The sequence below is a fragment of the Dermacentor andersoni genome, chromosome 3, assembly GCF_023375885.2.
Source record: "Dermacentor andersoni chromosome 3, qqDerAnde1_hic_scaffold, whole genome shotgun sequence".
Taxonomy (NCBI): Eukaryota; Metazoa; Arthropoda; class Arachnida; order Ixodida; family Ixodidae; genus Dermacentor; species Dermacentor andersoni.
In genome coordinates this window covers 34,942,337-34,958,825 of record NC_092816.1, presented here as the reverse complement: position 1 = coordinate 34,958,825, position 16,489 = coordinate 34,942,337, and the positions used below count along the sequence as shown (strand labels likewise).

At 41.5% G+C, this 16,489-nt stretch overlaps 2 protein-coding genes across 3 annotated transcripts in view; both read left to right on the top strand.

Annotated features, from left to right (window-relative positions):
• Window positions 1-16: 16 nt before the first annotated feature.
• Window positions 17-6,029, top strand: LOC126517877 (sperm-associated antigen 7). The gene is made up of 7 exons (XM_050167693.3): window positions 17-124; window positions 206-273; window positions 634-722; window positions 1,001-1,085; window positions 1,248-1,337; window positions 1,915-2,071; window positions 4,558-6,029. Exons 1-7 carry the CDS (start codon window positions 43-45, stop codon window positions 4,671-4,673), a joined length of 687 nt encoding a protein of 228 aa, XP_050023650.2. The 5' UTR covers window positions 17-42; the 3' UTR covers window positions 4,674-6,029.
• Window positions 6,030-8,433: 2,404 nt separating this feature from the next.
• Window positions 8,434-16,489, top strand: part of LOC126520730 (protein brambleberry-like) — a 29,691-nt gene continuing 21,635 nt past the window's right edge. For both annotated transcript variants that reach the window (XM_055064797.2, XM_055064796.2), the window contains exons 1-5: window positions 8,434-8,801; window positions 9,929-10,057; window positions 12,029-12,190; window positions 13,257-13,503; window positions 15,895-16,011. In XM_055064797.2, coding sequence (XP_054920772.2) covers window positions 8,562-8,801; window positions 9,929-10,057; window positions 12,029-12,190; window positions 13,257-13,503; window positions 15,895-16,011 — 895 coding nt within the window. In that variant the 5' untranslated portion in view covers window positions 8,434-8,561. The remainder of the gene's footprint in view (window positions 8,802-9,928; window positions 10,058-12,028; window positions 12,191-13,256; window positions 13,504-15,894; window positions 16,012-16,489) is intronic.

The following is a 16,489-nucleotide window of genomic DNA, read 5'->3' as shown; positions in this document are numbered from 1 at the left end:
ATGTGACTTCAGACGGCGTTGTTGTGCGAAAGAGAAATAATAATGGCGGATCTTCTGGGTTCGATTTTAAACTCTATGGACAAACCACCAACTGTTGGTGACAAACAGAAGAAACTACTACAAAGTAAGTAGCCGGGCAGCAACCGTGACATAGTCAGCGCAACTGTTTACGCGTTTTTATAGAAGCATTGCCCTTGTCACGCAGAGCAACGTGACGAACACCAGAAGCGCGAAGCGGAGGAGAAAGAGAAGTTGAGAAAGTTCAGAGATCAGGTGAGTCGTTGTGTGATGCAAACTGTGTGTCACCTCTACTGACGGTGGCGTCAGAATGAAACCCCCTTAATCATATGTTTTTTTTTCTTTTTTTCTTTTTAAGTTCACCGTGAATGTTGATGGCTGGCTTATTGCGCTGCGGCGCAGTGCCTGTGCCATCTCCTGGCGCAAGGAGTTTTTTTGTTTGAACTCATCTAGTTCTGTATTGTTTTCATCTGTTGACCGTGTAATCAGTACAATTTGTTCCTGTCGTTCCACTTGTGCCAACTGATCATTTGCGTGTGTCTGTGTGACTAATAAGAAGTAGGCCATCTTTATCACCGTAACGCTAGCTGCTGTTTCCGTCGTTATCTCTTTCAGGTTGAGGACAAAATCAACAAGTTTATCCAAGACCCCGAAAAGGAAAAATACAAGTTCGCGCCCATGGCAAAGGTCCACCGCACGATTATGTAAGTACAGCACGTGCGGGCGATAAGCAAACGCGAGGGAAAACGAGAAAAGAGAGAAAGAAAGAGATGGTGTTGTACAAACTCAGAATCTAAGTGTTTTCTTGGGCTTGCCACTAATTGGTCAGAAAATTCTTTGTTTAAGATTATCAATAAAATTAAAACGTGTTTGCTTTCGTTCTTGCAGACAGAAAAAAGAAAAAGTTTGAGAGCTATAACCTCAGTCATGCATAATTATTAACAGCAAACACCATGTGTTACATTTCTTATCCTTTTTTCAGCCATGATGTTGCAGACATTGCTGGCCTCACTGCTTTTTCCTTTGGTGAGGAGGAAGTAGATCGCTATGTCATGATCTTCAAAAAGGTAATAAATACAAAGTAATGTATGGAGCTTAACATGCTGAAATCTACACCTGGGCTGTCGATTAACTTCAATGTGCATGATAAAATAGGTGACATACCATGTGATGACAGTTGATCAATTCTCTTCATAACTATTGTTTATTTCTTCACCTGCCTCTTGAAGGAGTTTGCACCATCAGATGATGAACTGGCTGCCTACCGGAAAGGAGAGGAGTGGGATCCTGAGAAAGCCAAGGCTGCTGCTCGAGAAAGGGTAAAGTTTTTTTATCGCTTATTCATAAACATGCTGTTGCTGCCTTTTCCTGTATTTATAATTTATTACTGAAGAACTCCTCTTGAAGAGCAAACAAAACAAACCAACTTAGTGGTGTTAAAAAGTTTTACCAAGAAACAGCAGTATTGCTCTAACAGTGCAAAAAGCAGCAAAGGTGATGCAAGATTGATGTGTTGAGATGACAAGCCTTGCCCAACTTTCACTGCATAAATTGAGCCCTAGCTCTTTATATGTGATGGTAATTGCGCATTATCTTTCATTGAGATTACTTGTTCGACACGGTGCCTTTGCTAGCTGCATGTAGGAAGCAAGGGTGAGTGACGGATGAGCACTTCTCTTGAAAGTATTGTGTAAGTTGCGCACATAAGCATTTAACCAGTAGTCGAGGCCTAAGAATTGCAATTGCAGGGAGAGGTGCACGATCATTGTTATATTTCTGCTGCATTGACATGCTCAACTATGCAAATTACTTGTTGAGGTCTTTCCATGACATCATAGAATGAAGGGAGCAAGAAAGCATTTGCTCTGTTAGTACAATCTTGCTGCTTGCTTGCAGGAACTTGCTGCTGCAGCACTGGCGGAACAGGCAAAGCAGTCGAGCCAAGATAGTGCACCACAGACCGACTACCACGAGAAATACGAGAAACTGCTGGGTCGGGAAAGTGGGAAGGATGCAGCCAAGATCACCACACCCAACAAACAGTTTGGCTTTGGTACTGCACTTCAACAGATAGTTATTGCTTTGTACTGTGTCTGTGCGGTGTTGTGTCAGAGAAACAAAAAAATCAAGTTAAGAGCTCTTGCCTTTCACAGAACAAACGTAGAGCTCGTTGCCAGTAGTACACTCCATTTAAAGCTGGGAAGTGCAGATGCTCTCCTCACTAGTCGTGGGGCAAATCACAAGACTGCAGCTGCTAATTCCAGGCTGTGTAGCAAAGCTTGGGATTTTGTTTCGGGAAGTCTCTTTTCCAAAAGATTGTTATTTCATGGCCGTCTTTATTGCTTTCCTCTATTATTATTCTTGGGGCTCCATGTTGGAGTTGTTTTCAGCCTTCTCATAATCTGTCTCTCTTTTAGAAAAGTGTTGCTGACAGTATTACTAAAGGGACACTAAATAGAAAATTTAAAGGGCCCTGAAACACTTTTTGAACGTAAAAGAAAATGTTGCCAATCTGTAGACAAGGCTCCTGTGAACATGTGAGCCAAATTTTATTGGACTGCATGCACCAGGAAATTTACAATTTCTTATCAAAAACAATCAAAAATTGCTTGATCTCTCCTTTGCAATGTTGTCAGAAGCTACGTTGCAAGCAGCCAACCAACCGGTATTGGCAGATTTCGTGATCGCATGAACATTCTCAGTGATACTAATATTGCTCATTTTGAGTTGAATAAATGAAAAATATATATTTCGGTGGTCTAAAAAAAAGTATTTCATTTTGGCACTTCCGTTCTACACAGGACAGTTGTGCATTGCATGTTGATGCTCCCTTTAAGTTCCCACGCCATCTTGCCGTGACTTTATTGAATTTGATGGTATCTGCTCAGGGTTAGTTTCTCTTTTTAATTGATGAAGATGGACTACATTGTGCTTTATTAAGAGAGCCAAAGACTGAAGCAAGCAAACTTCAAGAACTTTTACTATGCCACAATGACACAAATCCAAGAAAATACTTTGAAATCCTTGACATCTCACTGTTGTATTGGCACTGGAATTTGGTGCAAAAATTTTCTTAAATGAAAGTTTAGCCTTTGCGTTCTTTCCTAGTAAGCAACCTCTTGTCGTGAAATTAACAAAAGCAAAGTTTTGAAAGATACATTATCACTTGTGTTTTGTTATTTGCTGTTTCTCTTTAGTGTCTATTTAATATTTTGGGTGTATCACAGTATCCAGGCACGCTATGCATGTTCTTTTCATGATGGAGGGTTGTGAAATATTCAGCTAGTGTAAGCAGTTGCTAAAGTAAAAAAAGCCTGAAATGGGAAGAAAATATTGTATCTGCTCAAGTGTTTTTTGTGTTCTAACACTTGGTATGACTGTAGGTTGTTTGAATGTTTGTAGGGATTTTAATTTTAATGCGATAAGCATTCCTTGCCTACTTCAAGCATTTTGAGCCTCTCTATCCATCTATCTAACCTCTTACACCGACATAGTGGCCAAAGTTGTCTACCACTTTGGGTCACTGGATTTGTGCTCGTGGTTTGCATCATTGTCATTACAGCTTTGTCATCCGACTCTTCATGTCGTCATGTTCATGCCATTGTTATAATACAGTCATTCCTTGTCACAGCATTGCCAGGATGTCGTCATGATCATTTCATTGTCGTCACTCCAGCTTAGTCATCCAGCTCATCACGCCATCGTTCTCACGCCATCATCGCTATACAGGCTTCATGATGCAGTCTTCATCATGCCATTGTCCATGCCAGTCATGCCATTGTTGTCATTGTGTCGTCTTCATGCATTCATTTTTCATACCGTTGTTGCGATGCCATAGTAGTCGTTCCACTACAGTGATTATGCCACTGTCGTCCTCCTGTTGTTGTCACACCGTCGTCATCATAGCGTTATCACCGTGATACCATTGTCTATACTGTTACTATCATACCATCATTGTCACCACTGTCATGCTGTCACTATCCTTTGTTTCACTGACGTCAATCCTTTTTCACCGTTCTAGCATGATCAAGCTGTCCGTCATTTAATCATGATTATGCTGCCGTTGTTGCCCAATCATTGTCATTGCGTCATTGTCAGACAGTCGGAATGCACCTTTTGTCATACTCTCATCATGCCGTCATGGTTGTGCCATCGTCATATGCTCATCATCATCCCATTGCCCGCAAGTCGATGTCAAGCTGTCGTCATTTTACAATTGTCATCTCATTGTCATCATGCCGTCGTCATACCGCCTTTCTCGTTCCATCAACGTCATTCCTTCTTCGTCACCCCCCCATGCTCATGGGTAACCTTGACAAGAAAATACCATAGCAAAGTGGAAAGATACTGGAGTATGTCGCATATAGCCGAAGCAATGAAAGTGCCAGAATGACCACTACAGATGTCAAATAAACATGACTTCAGAAATATGGTATGTCATTACATAGCTTGTATGCCATTTGCACTCCCATTGACAGTCATCCTGAGATGAGCACTGCCATAATTTTTTGTTCACGTCTTGTTTGTCTCTTGTTTCAGTACCCAGTCAGAACAAAAAGGACGTCCGGACGATCGAACAAGCGCTTGCCGACATTCGTGCCAAGAAGAAGCAGAAAACCGATGGCCCTAGTTCAGAAAAATCAGAGCATGACTGACATTCTGTAAACAAAAACAAAACAATGCATGCTTGTAAATCTAGGCTAGATAAGTTTGAACATCCCTGCTTTCATTGCACTGCTGAGCTCCCATGGCACACTACGTGTCCATCTAAAGGCTGTGTTTCGCACTTGTCATTACTGCGAAGAGGTGGATTGTTAAGTTTGTTCATCACATTTTCGTTTTAATAGCTGGAATTAAATGAGCTGCGTGCTGTTTGTAGTGTAGTACAGTGTTATAAAAGTGCTCAAGACTACATTGACCCCTAATTAATATATGGAAAATTAGGGCTGCACCCGCATTTTTTTTTTTTTTTCTGGCTGCAAAAGCGGTTTACCTTTTTCAGCCACTTGCATACATTTTGCAGAAAATATTTAATTTCAGATTGGTAGCCTAACACTTCAGGCTTCAGTCAGTTGCATACATGTTGCAGAACATGTCTTATTTCAGATTGTTGGCTGCATACACGCAGATCTTCTCGTTATTCGTACCGTGTTATGTTGTGCTAGTCCTGCCTCATAGTTTGGTAACTGTACGAGCTTAAATAAGGGTAAAGAAACGCAGGAAAAGTGGATGTCAAGCGTACCCGCTGGATGTACAAAGACTTATTGCCTATGACTATGAGCTTAGTTTTTACTGCATGGTCAGTTTATGAGGACCTTGTATGGGTACCGTCACCATCTGTGCGTGTGCCATCACCGTAAATTGAAATGCAAACCAAGTGGAAATCAGCTAAAACCATGCCTTTATACACTACATTTCGACGATGGCATTCATGGGATTCATTGCATCTAGCTTTGGGACTAAGCACAAAATGAAGCTGAGTGTTGAGATTTTGGCTTGTTGGTTGTTCATGGCATAAAGCAAGACAGCAGCACTGTGTCATTGTGCCTCAGCTTTGTCATATTCGTGCACTGTTTTCGCATATGGTTGGGGCTACACTGTAGTATAGAGACTGATCACTCATTCATTACGCATCGCATTCGGGAATATAATCATGTGCAAGTGGCATTCCAATTTCAAGTTTTAGTTTTTGCACATGATACGTACAGCACACTGTAAAAGTAATGCTGCTTTTACAAGCTCTACTTTTGACACACTGATAAAAACAACGCTAATTTGTTGAAATTTTTTTTAGACCTCTGTGTAGTCTGTGATGATGGAGTTCACCAAGAACTGTAAATATTCATGATCAACTGGGACATTTTCATTGGTGTTTACTTGCTTCTGTAATTTCGGCAAGCATTGCAAGTGTAGACTAAATTGTGTGATGTGCTTTTTATGGCACATTTTCTCGAAGCCAGTTGCGTAAAAATGCTTCCAAAAATGTCAATAAAATTATTTCTTTTGTTTGACTTTCCCTTTTTGCCATGCTGATTGGCCGTTCACGGTGGCATCGTTTCATGGACAATGAGACATGAGATAAAAACATTGGACCCAGAGAACTGTTTCAGAAGGTGGTCCAAGACAACAATGTGCCGTGGCCAGCTCAAGTTGCAAGTGTAGATCATGGAACATGTCATTTACTCCAATGTCACGACATTTCTAATATCCGTCAGCTACTTTCATCCCGACCAGCATGGATTCCGGAAAGGCCACTCGTGTGAAACACAATTAGCATGACATTCACTACAATCTTGACTGCAATATCCCAACCGTTGCACTGTTCCTAGACTACGAGAAAGCATTTGACAAAGTGCCCCATTTCTACCTTTTACTCAAGCTCTCTTTTAAACCTTCATTCGCATGTCCTTGGCTAGATTTGAAACTTTTCAACCGACCGCATGCAATTTGTTTCCACTAATGGCTTTTCGTCTTCGTACTTATGTTCCTTCAGGAGTACCCCAAGGCACAGTTCTTGGCCCTTTGCACTTTCTAATATAGCCTTCCATAATAACATCTACAATCCATCTCTTCGCTGATGACTGCATAATCTACCGCCCTGTAACTAACGCTGACGATTCTTCTGTCCTCCAAAATGACCTGAATAACATACAGAAATGGTGCACTACATGGCTAATGCTCCTGAATACTGCAATAACTACGAATTTCTTTTCACCGCCGCTGAATTTATACTCTACCTATTTATAAAATACCACCATTATTTCCACTAACTCCGTTAGATACCTTGGCGTTTACATCACTATTATTTATCATGGGCTTACCACATTAACCACATAATAAATTCATCTAATCGAACAATTGGGTACCTTTGCCGTAACCTGCGCATGACACCTTCTTCCTTAAAATTACTAACTTACAAAACACCTAAACATGAAAACGCTAGCGCAGTCTTTGATCCACATCAGTCTAACCATATTTCAGCTCTCGAATCAGTTCAGAATCGTAAACTACTGGGCGATACTGTAGTATATCTGCTCTAAAGATTTAGTTACAACTGCCTTCTCTCGCTTCCCGTCGCCATATTTCACGCCTCTGCTTTAATCACAAGTTTTTCCATTCACCCCGAGACAGCCAGCTCATCCAACCAGTACGTCGAACACCACGCACAGGCCATCCTAACTGCGTCATCCCGCATCGTGCCCGCACTACTACGTTACAGGTCATTTTTTGTGCACACAGCTCACGACTGGAATGACCTTCCCGGCAGCCGAGCTCTTATCTCTGATCCCGCTGATTTCAAGAATGCCATTGAAGAAGCTATGTACTCTTCATAATACTATGCAACAATCATTGTTATCCCCATTCTTGCGACGACCCGTCAGTAAAGTCCCGCCTGGGGACCCTTGAGGTTCAAATAAAAATAAAATAAAGTTGAAAATACTCTTCGAAAACTTCTTGGCTAAGAAGTAGCGTAAGTGTGCGTAAGGAAAGACCAGCTCGTAGAATAAAGACCATTTAGGGCGGTGCTAACTGGTGGCATGACGAAGACGAGCTTGTGTAGTGCTCGAGCTGTGTCGTGGCGTGCATGCAAAGCTTGTGCATGTCTACGTGAAGACGAGTGTTTTTAGTGGAAAAATTTGAAAGCGAGAAAGTTTATATTCAGTGGTGTACTGTAACTACCACAAACTCATCCACGTTGACATGTGTTGCGTGACCAACTCCTGCTGCGAGTTGTATAAAACACTGATCATGTCGTCGCACAAAATACAGTTACGCGCATATTTCGCTTAAAAAAAACCTTGCAAAATATTTTGCGCTAAGTGCGCCATATGACACTGCACACAGCAAAAGGCGCAAATGAAGGTGAATTCGAACCTTTTTTTTTCTTGACAAACCAGACAAGTAACAGTGCCAAGTGCTACACTGAACAATCTGTATTATAAAACGCGACCTTTTTGTGAAATTTTCCATGCTGTAAGCAAAAGCATGGCCTTCGAGCTTGGACTTTGTTACTCGGAGGCTGGTGCGGGGGGGGGGGGGGAGGGCGCTAGGCGTATTTTTGCTTGCAACTACATCTTACCGCACAATCAAGAATTATTTGGCAACAATTTTTTCAGGCAACTTAAGTTTTGCGATGCAAAATGCGGATGAAGCAAAAGCGGGCCATGGAAGCGTGCGCTCCTAAGGGCGCCCCGAAACAAGAACCATGCACGAGCTTACAATTTAGATTCCTAAAATGTCCTTAAAAGTGCACACCTAGTTTAAAGCACTAGCTTTCAATTTTAATTCGAGCGTAAGTGAATTGACGAAGAACAAGTTGGATAAAATTTATTTTTAAATGTTTTTTTATGAAGCACATATCATCATCAAGAAGTCAACCAATCACATGCTTCCGGGACCTTTAAAAGCTTTAAAAGCTGCTTGAAGTTTTGTTCTCATTAGAATGCTTGCTGGTACTTGACAGGAAACCCCTCGCGTAGGCACTGACACGTTAAGACCTGCTAAGCGGCGTTGCATTACCAACAAGGCCCAATTCGTACACCATGCGCCCTTCTGCGGTATTGTTTTTTTTAACGGTCTTGGCTCCTGCCAACTGCTTCTTTGGTTGGTTTGCGACCAAGCCTGTTCCTGTGACTAACTCAGAAGCCGACGCGAAGGACTTTACCAAGGACGGGACGGTCGCCGTTGTTCCTTTTGAAATGAAAACGGCTGATGAAGAATTTCTTAAGGAAGGAAAAAAGTATGGCCTTCAACTGTCGACATTGGACGTATGCCACCACAAGGTGAGTCACGTTTACAATATGTCTTTAAGTCTTAGTTTTCCATTCCGTATGACCTTTAGAGCAGTATTGAAATGTGGTGCTTTTAAATTTTGTGTCCTTATCAAAGTCATTCAGTCACGGTTAGCGGTAACCAGTCGGATTCCTCCGAAGCAGCCAGTGAAAGATAAATTCTGATCGGGATACTCTATGCTACCCTCTTGCGACTGTCTAGTTCGCTTGCATTTTCTTCACGGCGGATAAAAGTGGCGCGACGAAGAGATCAGGAAATTTCGCTGTGAGCAGCCAGCACTGAATCACCGTGCCAACAGCAGCGTCGAAATGAAGGTGAGCATGTGAAGGGAATAGTTTTCACAACCCCAAGTTGCTATTTCGTGTCGGCAAATTAACCGCTCATTTCGAGGCACATTTGTCCAGCTTCTCACTTGACTGGGCACTGGTGTGCTAAAATTTAGGAGCGCATGCGCTCCTCACAACATGTATGGCCATGGATAGAGCTTGGTTGGCACAAGTATGGTCCTATCGCCACGATCACGTGGTCGTTGGCATGATCGCGTATCTGGTTATAATGTAGTATTGACAGTAGTTTATTTGTGGACAGGGGCTCAGGAAAATATGAACAATAACGCATGCGTGTGTTTAAGACTGGACATTCAGAAACTTAACAGCACTTTGAAAAGCTGATTGTGGGAAATTTCAGTGAGCAAATGGAGGAAATTGGTGGGAAGACTGATGCCAATAGGTTTTTTTTGCATGTTTTTTCCATTGTGTGTGCGTGTGTGTGTTGTTGCTATGCTATGCTGTGCTCTCCACGCTTGGTGACCTGATCTAAAGAGGAAAGCCTAATAATCATTGTTATATTTACCCAATGTACTAGTGCCAGGAACTGACTAATGCAAACAAGCGTTATATATGTTCGTATATCACTTCGCTAATCAACACATATTATGTCCAGCACATTAACATGTACTAAGTTCTGTCTGCTTCTAGTCTGATAGGTCTGTTTGTATTGGACAAAAAAAGCTAAGGCTGATACTAAATTGCACTGTACTTATAAAAAGGTGTATTGAACAAGCAAGGATAATTGTTATTGGATCGGTACGCACTTGTTTCAATCTTGTTCATTACAGGTGCTGCTTGGTTTGACATCATCATGCTCGCAGCTCAACGAGGAGGACCTTGGGAAGCTGAGTGTAAAGCTGCTGAACTGTCAGTCAGCTGTTGAAGGGCGGCCTACGTTTCCTTGTACGGACGAAATGGTAAGAGTATTTCCTTTGGCATAATCAAATGCATTAAATAACATTGCTGTATTAGCATATAATTTTCAAGTTACAAGTATAGCTGGTTGTCTATGAATTAGCCAACTGTCCGGTGTTAGAGAATATGAAGATTCCTTGCAGCAATGAAACCTATAATGACAGAGCCACACTTTGTCAGTGTCAGGCAAATTGAAACTGGAAATTTCGTAGCTTGTGCTTTGAATCCTCCCTTGACAGGTTAAATGGAGCTGACTGCTTTTGTTGTATTGTCTACTTCCTAGCTGACAAGAGGTTTTTGAAAACAATGCATTATGGGCCTTGGTGAGTTGCGGCTATTTTTCCGTATCATGTATGTCTCTTTTTAACCTTTTTCATGGGCCTATCCTGGAGATGGTGAAGCGTAAAACCGTTCTCGTGGGCACATGCAATTAAAAAAAATGTGGGTCGATTCCAAGGATAAAAAGTAAGCAGTCTCGTACTCTTCCTACTCCCTTCATGCGAGGAGTGACTTGATAGTGCCATGTGCTGTGACTCCACCACATTCTCGCCCACGACTCGCGCAGTTGTCTTTCATCGACTACAACTAGAGGTTGAATCGCCTTCCTTTTTTTTTTATCCTTGTTTCTCTCACGATGGTCCAATTTTACAAAATATAGGCTTGTGATAGCATTTGATCTGTCGCAAAACATTGTTTTGACATTGCACCCATTCTCCTTAACTTTAATATGTTTTGTATCAGTCTGACGGTACTATTCGAATTTGTCTAACTTGCACATCCGAAAGAATCCGCTGTTCCCTAGGAAAACTTCCAATTGAGAAAGTTTATTGATGTAATCCTGTTGGATTATGAAACGATAGACCTGGTACACTGATAAAACAAATAGCCGGTATTGGTCTATGAGTGTATTGGTGTAGGTGCTGTGTACCAAAGCGATCTATTCAACAAAGGTGCATTAATTGTTCATTTTACTTTGCTGACTGTTTTCTGCTGCTGTTTTGCAAGATAGCTCACTCACAAGATGGCACTCGTATAATGGATTGTGGCCTATATATAGCGCCATCTATATTACCCCTACATATGTGCTGGCAGCCAGCTTTGTTCTCTATGAAATGATGCAGTGAAACAACAAACTGTACCTAAATATCCTCAGTGCAAGAAATATACAGCTTAGAATGCATAATTCCTTTATTAAAGTGAAGCCTTCCGTGCCTTCATTTCTCAATGTTTTGGTGCGTCTGCTCAGCTGGCTTTTTGCTGAGCAATAGAAGTTTATATCATGATCGCTACTTTATTGCATCTATTGGGACCTATAAGGCATTTTATTTGTCTTGTAGAACATTGTATTGCCCTGTATCGCAAGCTACAGAACTGGCAGAAATCTGAGACCTGTACGTCTTGCTGTTGGACCTATAATTCTTGTATATTTACAATAGAAATTTCTGTTGGAATTTTCCCTAGAGTGGCACTACCAAAGCACTATTCAACTGCTGAAGGCATAATCTAGAATTTATTCAATGCTCTTCCGTAGTATTTGTTGTGTGTGTAATTTAATAATTATAGCGTGCTCCACCGGTCCATGTCATCTTTTCACTTTTGCTTCTTTTGTAAAAATAACATAGATCTGACCTCCCACATTTAGCCTCCTTTCCCTCTTTTCTAGGCTTGTGATAGTTGTGAAAATGAGGGCGAGAACAGTAGCTCAGTTCTACGCTGCAGTTCAAGATAGCATAGCAATTTCTATGAAATAGGGCAGGGACAGCTGTGGTAATCGTGCTGTGTTCACTTGAGCTTTACGGTAGGTTCAACTCTTCGAACATGACAGCTGTTACATTTCATTCTTTGGGTACCCATCTTGCAAAAGCGACTGTTGAGGCACACCATCTATGCGCTTGCTTAGTTCTATAATGTGTTAAAACTGCTATATGCAGTCAACAAAAGTGGATTTGCAGGAGCAATGCATTCTTTTTCAGTCTTTACGGCAATGCACACAAGGCATGGATCAGCACACTTGGAACACCTACCACCTGATCAGCAACCGTGCCAGGGCAGTCTGCTACAGCACCCGGCAGCAGCAGTTTTACGCCAAGACTGAAATGACTGTCAACAAGTTGGTTTGGACCACTGACCAACAGGTATGAACTCTCGTTTCGTTAGATGGATGCTGCCATGCTGACGACTCTGGGCTGCAAGTGAAGACATTTGTAAAGCTGTTTGCACATGCTTCTGCAAAACTGTGACACCCTGGTGCAGGTTCAAACGATTTAATTTACTGTGTAAATGTGTCCAGGGTGAGTTTTTACATTGTCATAATAACTGACTGTAATGATAATAAGAGATCAGGTAACGACTAACATTGTAATCGGTAGTCCTCAACCCAAGGTTGCAGTGATTGACATTACATTGAGTGATTACTCAGGCAAGAATGTGTTTTTGGTAGTGATGCCTTGTTATTTTGATAATGCTGCATTTGCAAAAAAACGTTTGGTAGGGGTACACAAAATATTTGAATATCTTGAGTATGAATATGATACTCGTATAATAATTTAAAATATTCACAGTTTGAAGTTTCTGTTCCTGTCAGAATATAGGTGACAACAATATTTGTGGATGGAGACAACATGGATGGAGACTAATGCAATAGGGGAGCTGCAGAGTTGCTAACTTCTGCTCCATAATTCCCTTTCGTGCAATAAAAATATGGCTCCCCTTTAGGCAGCTTACAAATTTGTTGTCTAAATTCAAGTGAAGAATAGTTTTATTTGGACCTTCTCAACACATTTGGATCCCTTTAAACTGATCTGCACTGCTGTAGCATATTGCACTTTCCTTCAACAACTAAAGCACTCCAAGTGCATTTCGGTGTATGCTGCTCCAAGTGTTTCATTGTCATTGTAATGGTCTGCTGGATGCAATCGCATCTCAATTGTAATTTATAAGTTCGTCAGCTGACCAAATGTCAAGGTGTATCAAATGATGTAGGCCTTGTACTAAACAGACGCCACACGATTTCTACATTTCACTTTGCTTAGAAAATACGTAATATTCAATATTTCATTTAATATTTGAAGCTCGCTTTTCTCAAATGTTCAATTTGTTCGGGAAATTTCTTTATTCGAACGCACCAAGAGGGTGGTCACAGTGAGCAGAATGAAGGGACCTACTGCTTTTTTTTTTCTCTGCACTTTTGTTCTTCAAAAGGTGAAAGCAATGGATCAGCTGGAGCAGGAGCAGAAGAAAGTGAGTGCACTGACGAGTCAGACGCTGGAGACCATGTCCTCGGGCCAGAAAGCTCTGATGCAGCAACAGGAGAAGCTGAAGAGCTCGCAGCAGAGTGTGCAGCACTTTGTGGCAGAAAACCTGAAGGAACTGATGCTTGAGAAAGCTCTCATTGCTGCTGGCCAAAGGGAGCTTGCCCAGATGACCAACACCATTCGCAAGAAGCTCGGTGAGACAGCTTTTAACGTGACAGGGTTAAGGGCTCCGTGTCGCAGAAAATCCGATGTCGGCATCCCGCGTCGACCGTCGTTTCAGCAAAAATCGGTGTACCAAGCAATCCCACCCACACGTACCCAACCACGTAGGCTGTCCATGTAGCACAAGGAAGTTACTGAACTAATACAATTTCTCAAAGCAAAATACATCTGAAAAATCGTAAAGTACGACTTATGCACAACCTACAGACATGATAGCATCGGATTGTAATTTGAATATGCGGGAAAATGTAATTCTGTTGCACAGAAACTCAAACCCCTTACCAGCGTTTGTACCATTCATAGACCGGGCACAATGTTCGTGATTTGTGTGCGCCGGATCTTCGAGGCCACGGAGCAGCATGCCCAGTTCCTTGCAAAACCTCCGGATGGTACTCGCCTCCACCGCATTGCGGCCCACGGAAAAGGCTGCATTTCTACGAGAAAGCTCTCCTTCGTGCATAGTGTTTGGTGCCATCGTTTCCCGGTAAAAATTACGGTTACATGAGCTGCAGTTGGCGGGGAGCGTGAGAAACGCTCGGGGAACTTAGTATGCTGTTGCGTTCCACTCTTAAAGGCAAAGCTTAAGTGTCCTGCAAAATTTCATTCTAACACTATTGTCATAGCACTGTGGTTCCTATCCATGAGTTCTATGTATACTTCATACCCAGTGTTGAACCAAAACGTTCTGTTTTGGTTCAGCAAAAATGGTTCATTTCTGGTTCAACTCTGGAGCAAAAAAAATTAGTTTGAACCAGTTCGTTTTGAAAACTTATGACTAATTACAGGAAAACAGCACAAATTTATTCTAGACTTGATGGTGCTCCTGAGCTGCATGGAAAGACAAATAATGCTTGCTGTTCTTCATGCCTCAAGCACTTGGAAAAAAAATGAAGTCATTGTGTAACTGCATGTCAGAAGGACTGTTTTAAAAAGCAATTTGTTTCCCTTAATGAATTTCATTTCTATCACTACCACTTCAGTTGTAACAGTGTGACCAAATGTAACTGCTTAGCTAGGAAGCACATATTCATATTGTCCATTATGTAGACCTCCCACTCCTGAAGAACTATTTGACGTTCATTCATTTCAAAGACTTACTAGTGTATTATACCACTAACAATCCTGGCTCCCAGAGGTCCTCATTGAAAACTATAAGTGCTGCCTACATGTATGCCTACATGTATATTTGCAAATTAGGCAGCCTTGTTGAGTGCAAGCAGTGCAAGTGCACAAGTGCAAGCAGTGCATAGATGAAATATTCTAGAGAAGATAGCCAACCTAAAATGGAAACTATTTCGCTTTTTGCTTTTGTTTCCAAATGAAAAATTCTTATGTTCCAGTTCATGCAAAGTAATGTTTTAGTTCAGTTTTGGTTTGACATCTTGCTACATGTGTTCGAGCTTAAAGGGACACTAAAGTGAAAAATGATTTCTTCTGCATCAGTAAATTACTATTCTACAACATCAAAAACACCCCTCTTACAACAATGAGCTGTTTGGTAAGCCAGAAAAAGTGCAAGAACGAAATACGGGTGGCGATGCCTACTTAAGTTCCGTCACCTGGGGGCTGTGATGTCTTGGATTTTGATGGCATCTTCTAGGGTCTACTAATTATATATAGCGGTACACATTGACTACATTGTGTTCTAAAGAAACTAGATATTAAACATGGCAAGTTTCGGGAACCTTTATTCAGCCAACGCGGCCCAAATGCGAAAACATCCTTTGGAATCCCTGACATCTCGCTGACGTACCGGCGCCGTGGTTTCGGCGCGAAATTCAAATACTGATACTTGGACCTTCATTTTCTCATCTAATAATCAAACTCTTTTTTTAAATGACTGCCTGCAGGGTTCTCAAACAATGCTTCATTAGTCTAAACTGATTTATTGTTTCGCTTTAGTGTCCCTTTAACTCCGCATCACACTGCATTTATCAACTACAAGCAAAACAAACATCGCTCAGTTATTTTTGGTCTGAACAACTACTGCAGAACGTCAAGTGTAACAGAAATGAACTTTTAAAACTTAATGTCTCTCTCACCTTGCTCAAAACATTCTTGTCTGAACCTGTTTCACAAGATATCGCCATAATCCTGCACTACACTCGTCGAGGATTCGTGCTGCCACCTTTCATGTCCCCTATTCTCTACCACTATCATAAAGCTAGCATTTTACTCTGTAACATTCCTTCCTGCATTCATATTTCCCTCAAGCAATCTACTATTGTCCTGTGCTTAATTTTATGTAGTTAAAATATTATATTTTAACTTTTCAACTTCAGATACAAAATAAAGCCTACAGCAGATGCTTCTTTACTTTTCATATTTCTGACATGCCTTTCTTACATTGAATTTTGAAATAGATGTTGCTAGCACTATGATGCTCTCCAATGAACAGCAGCGGCAAGTGAATCATCGAGAACTGCTGAAAGACTTATCAGCTGTCCAGAATTATGCGAAGTTCTTGCAAGAAAGACTAGGTATGTATTACTTTACTACCGCTAGTATATTTTTGTGAGCCGAATTCAGTGATGCATGCAACAACCTAACCTTATGAAATTGCTTCGTTTTCATGGATTGAGATCTTCATTTGGTGTTACTTGCTCTGTCATGGTACAGCATGTCCTGTAAAAGATGTCAACAAGTATTGCCAGCACAATAGTGTGCATTGAAAGGGGCCATGCCTGTTTATTTAAATTTTCTGTGGTGGCCCCATGGATATGACATTGTGCAATTGAGCACAAGGTCATGGGAACTATTTCCAGCTGTGGCATTCGCATTTCATGGGGTGCCAAATGCAAATATGCTCAGTTATTCTGCCTGTTATTCTGCAGACCTGCACTGCAAGATTTTAACGCGACAGCATTAAGGAGCTCGTGTCGCAGAAAAGCCGGTGTCGTCGGCGTCAGCGGCGTTGGCCGTGAGCGACAAATCCCAGAAGGCACTTCATAAATAAAA

Excerpts from the sequence above, each read along its gene's own strand:
- LOC126517877 (XM_050167693.3), top strand. The coding sequence starts at position 43 with ATGGCGGATCTTCTGGGTTCGATTTTAAACTCTATGGACAAACCACCA. Across the intron at positions 723-1,000 it reads AAGGTCCACCGCACGATTAT|CCATGATGTTGCAGACATTG; the intron begins GTAAGTACAGCA and ends TCCTTTTTTCAG. Across the intron at positions 1,338-1,914 it reads AGGCTGCTGCTCGAGAAAGG|GAACTTGCTGCTGCAGCACT; the intron begins GTAAAGTTTTTT and ends GCTTGCTTGCAG.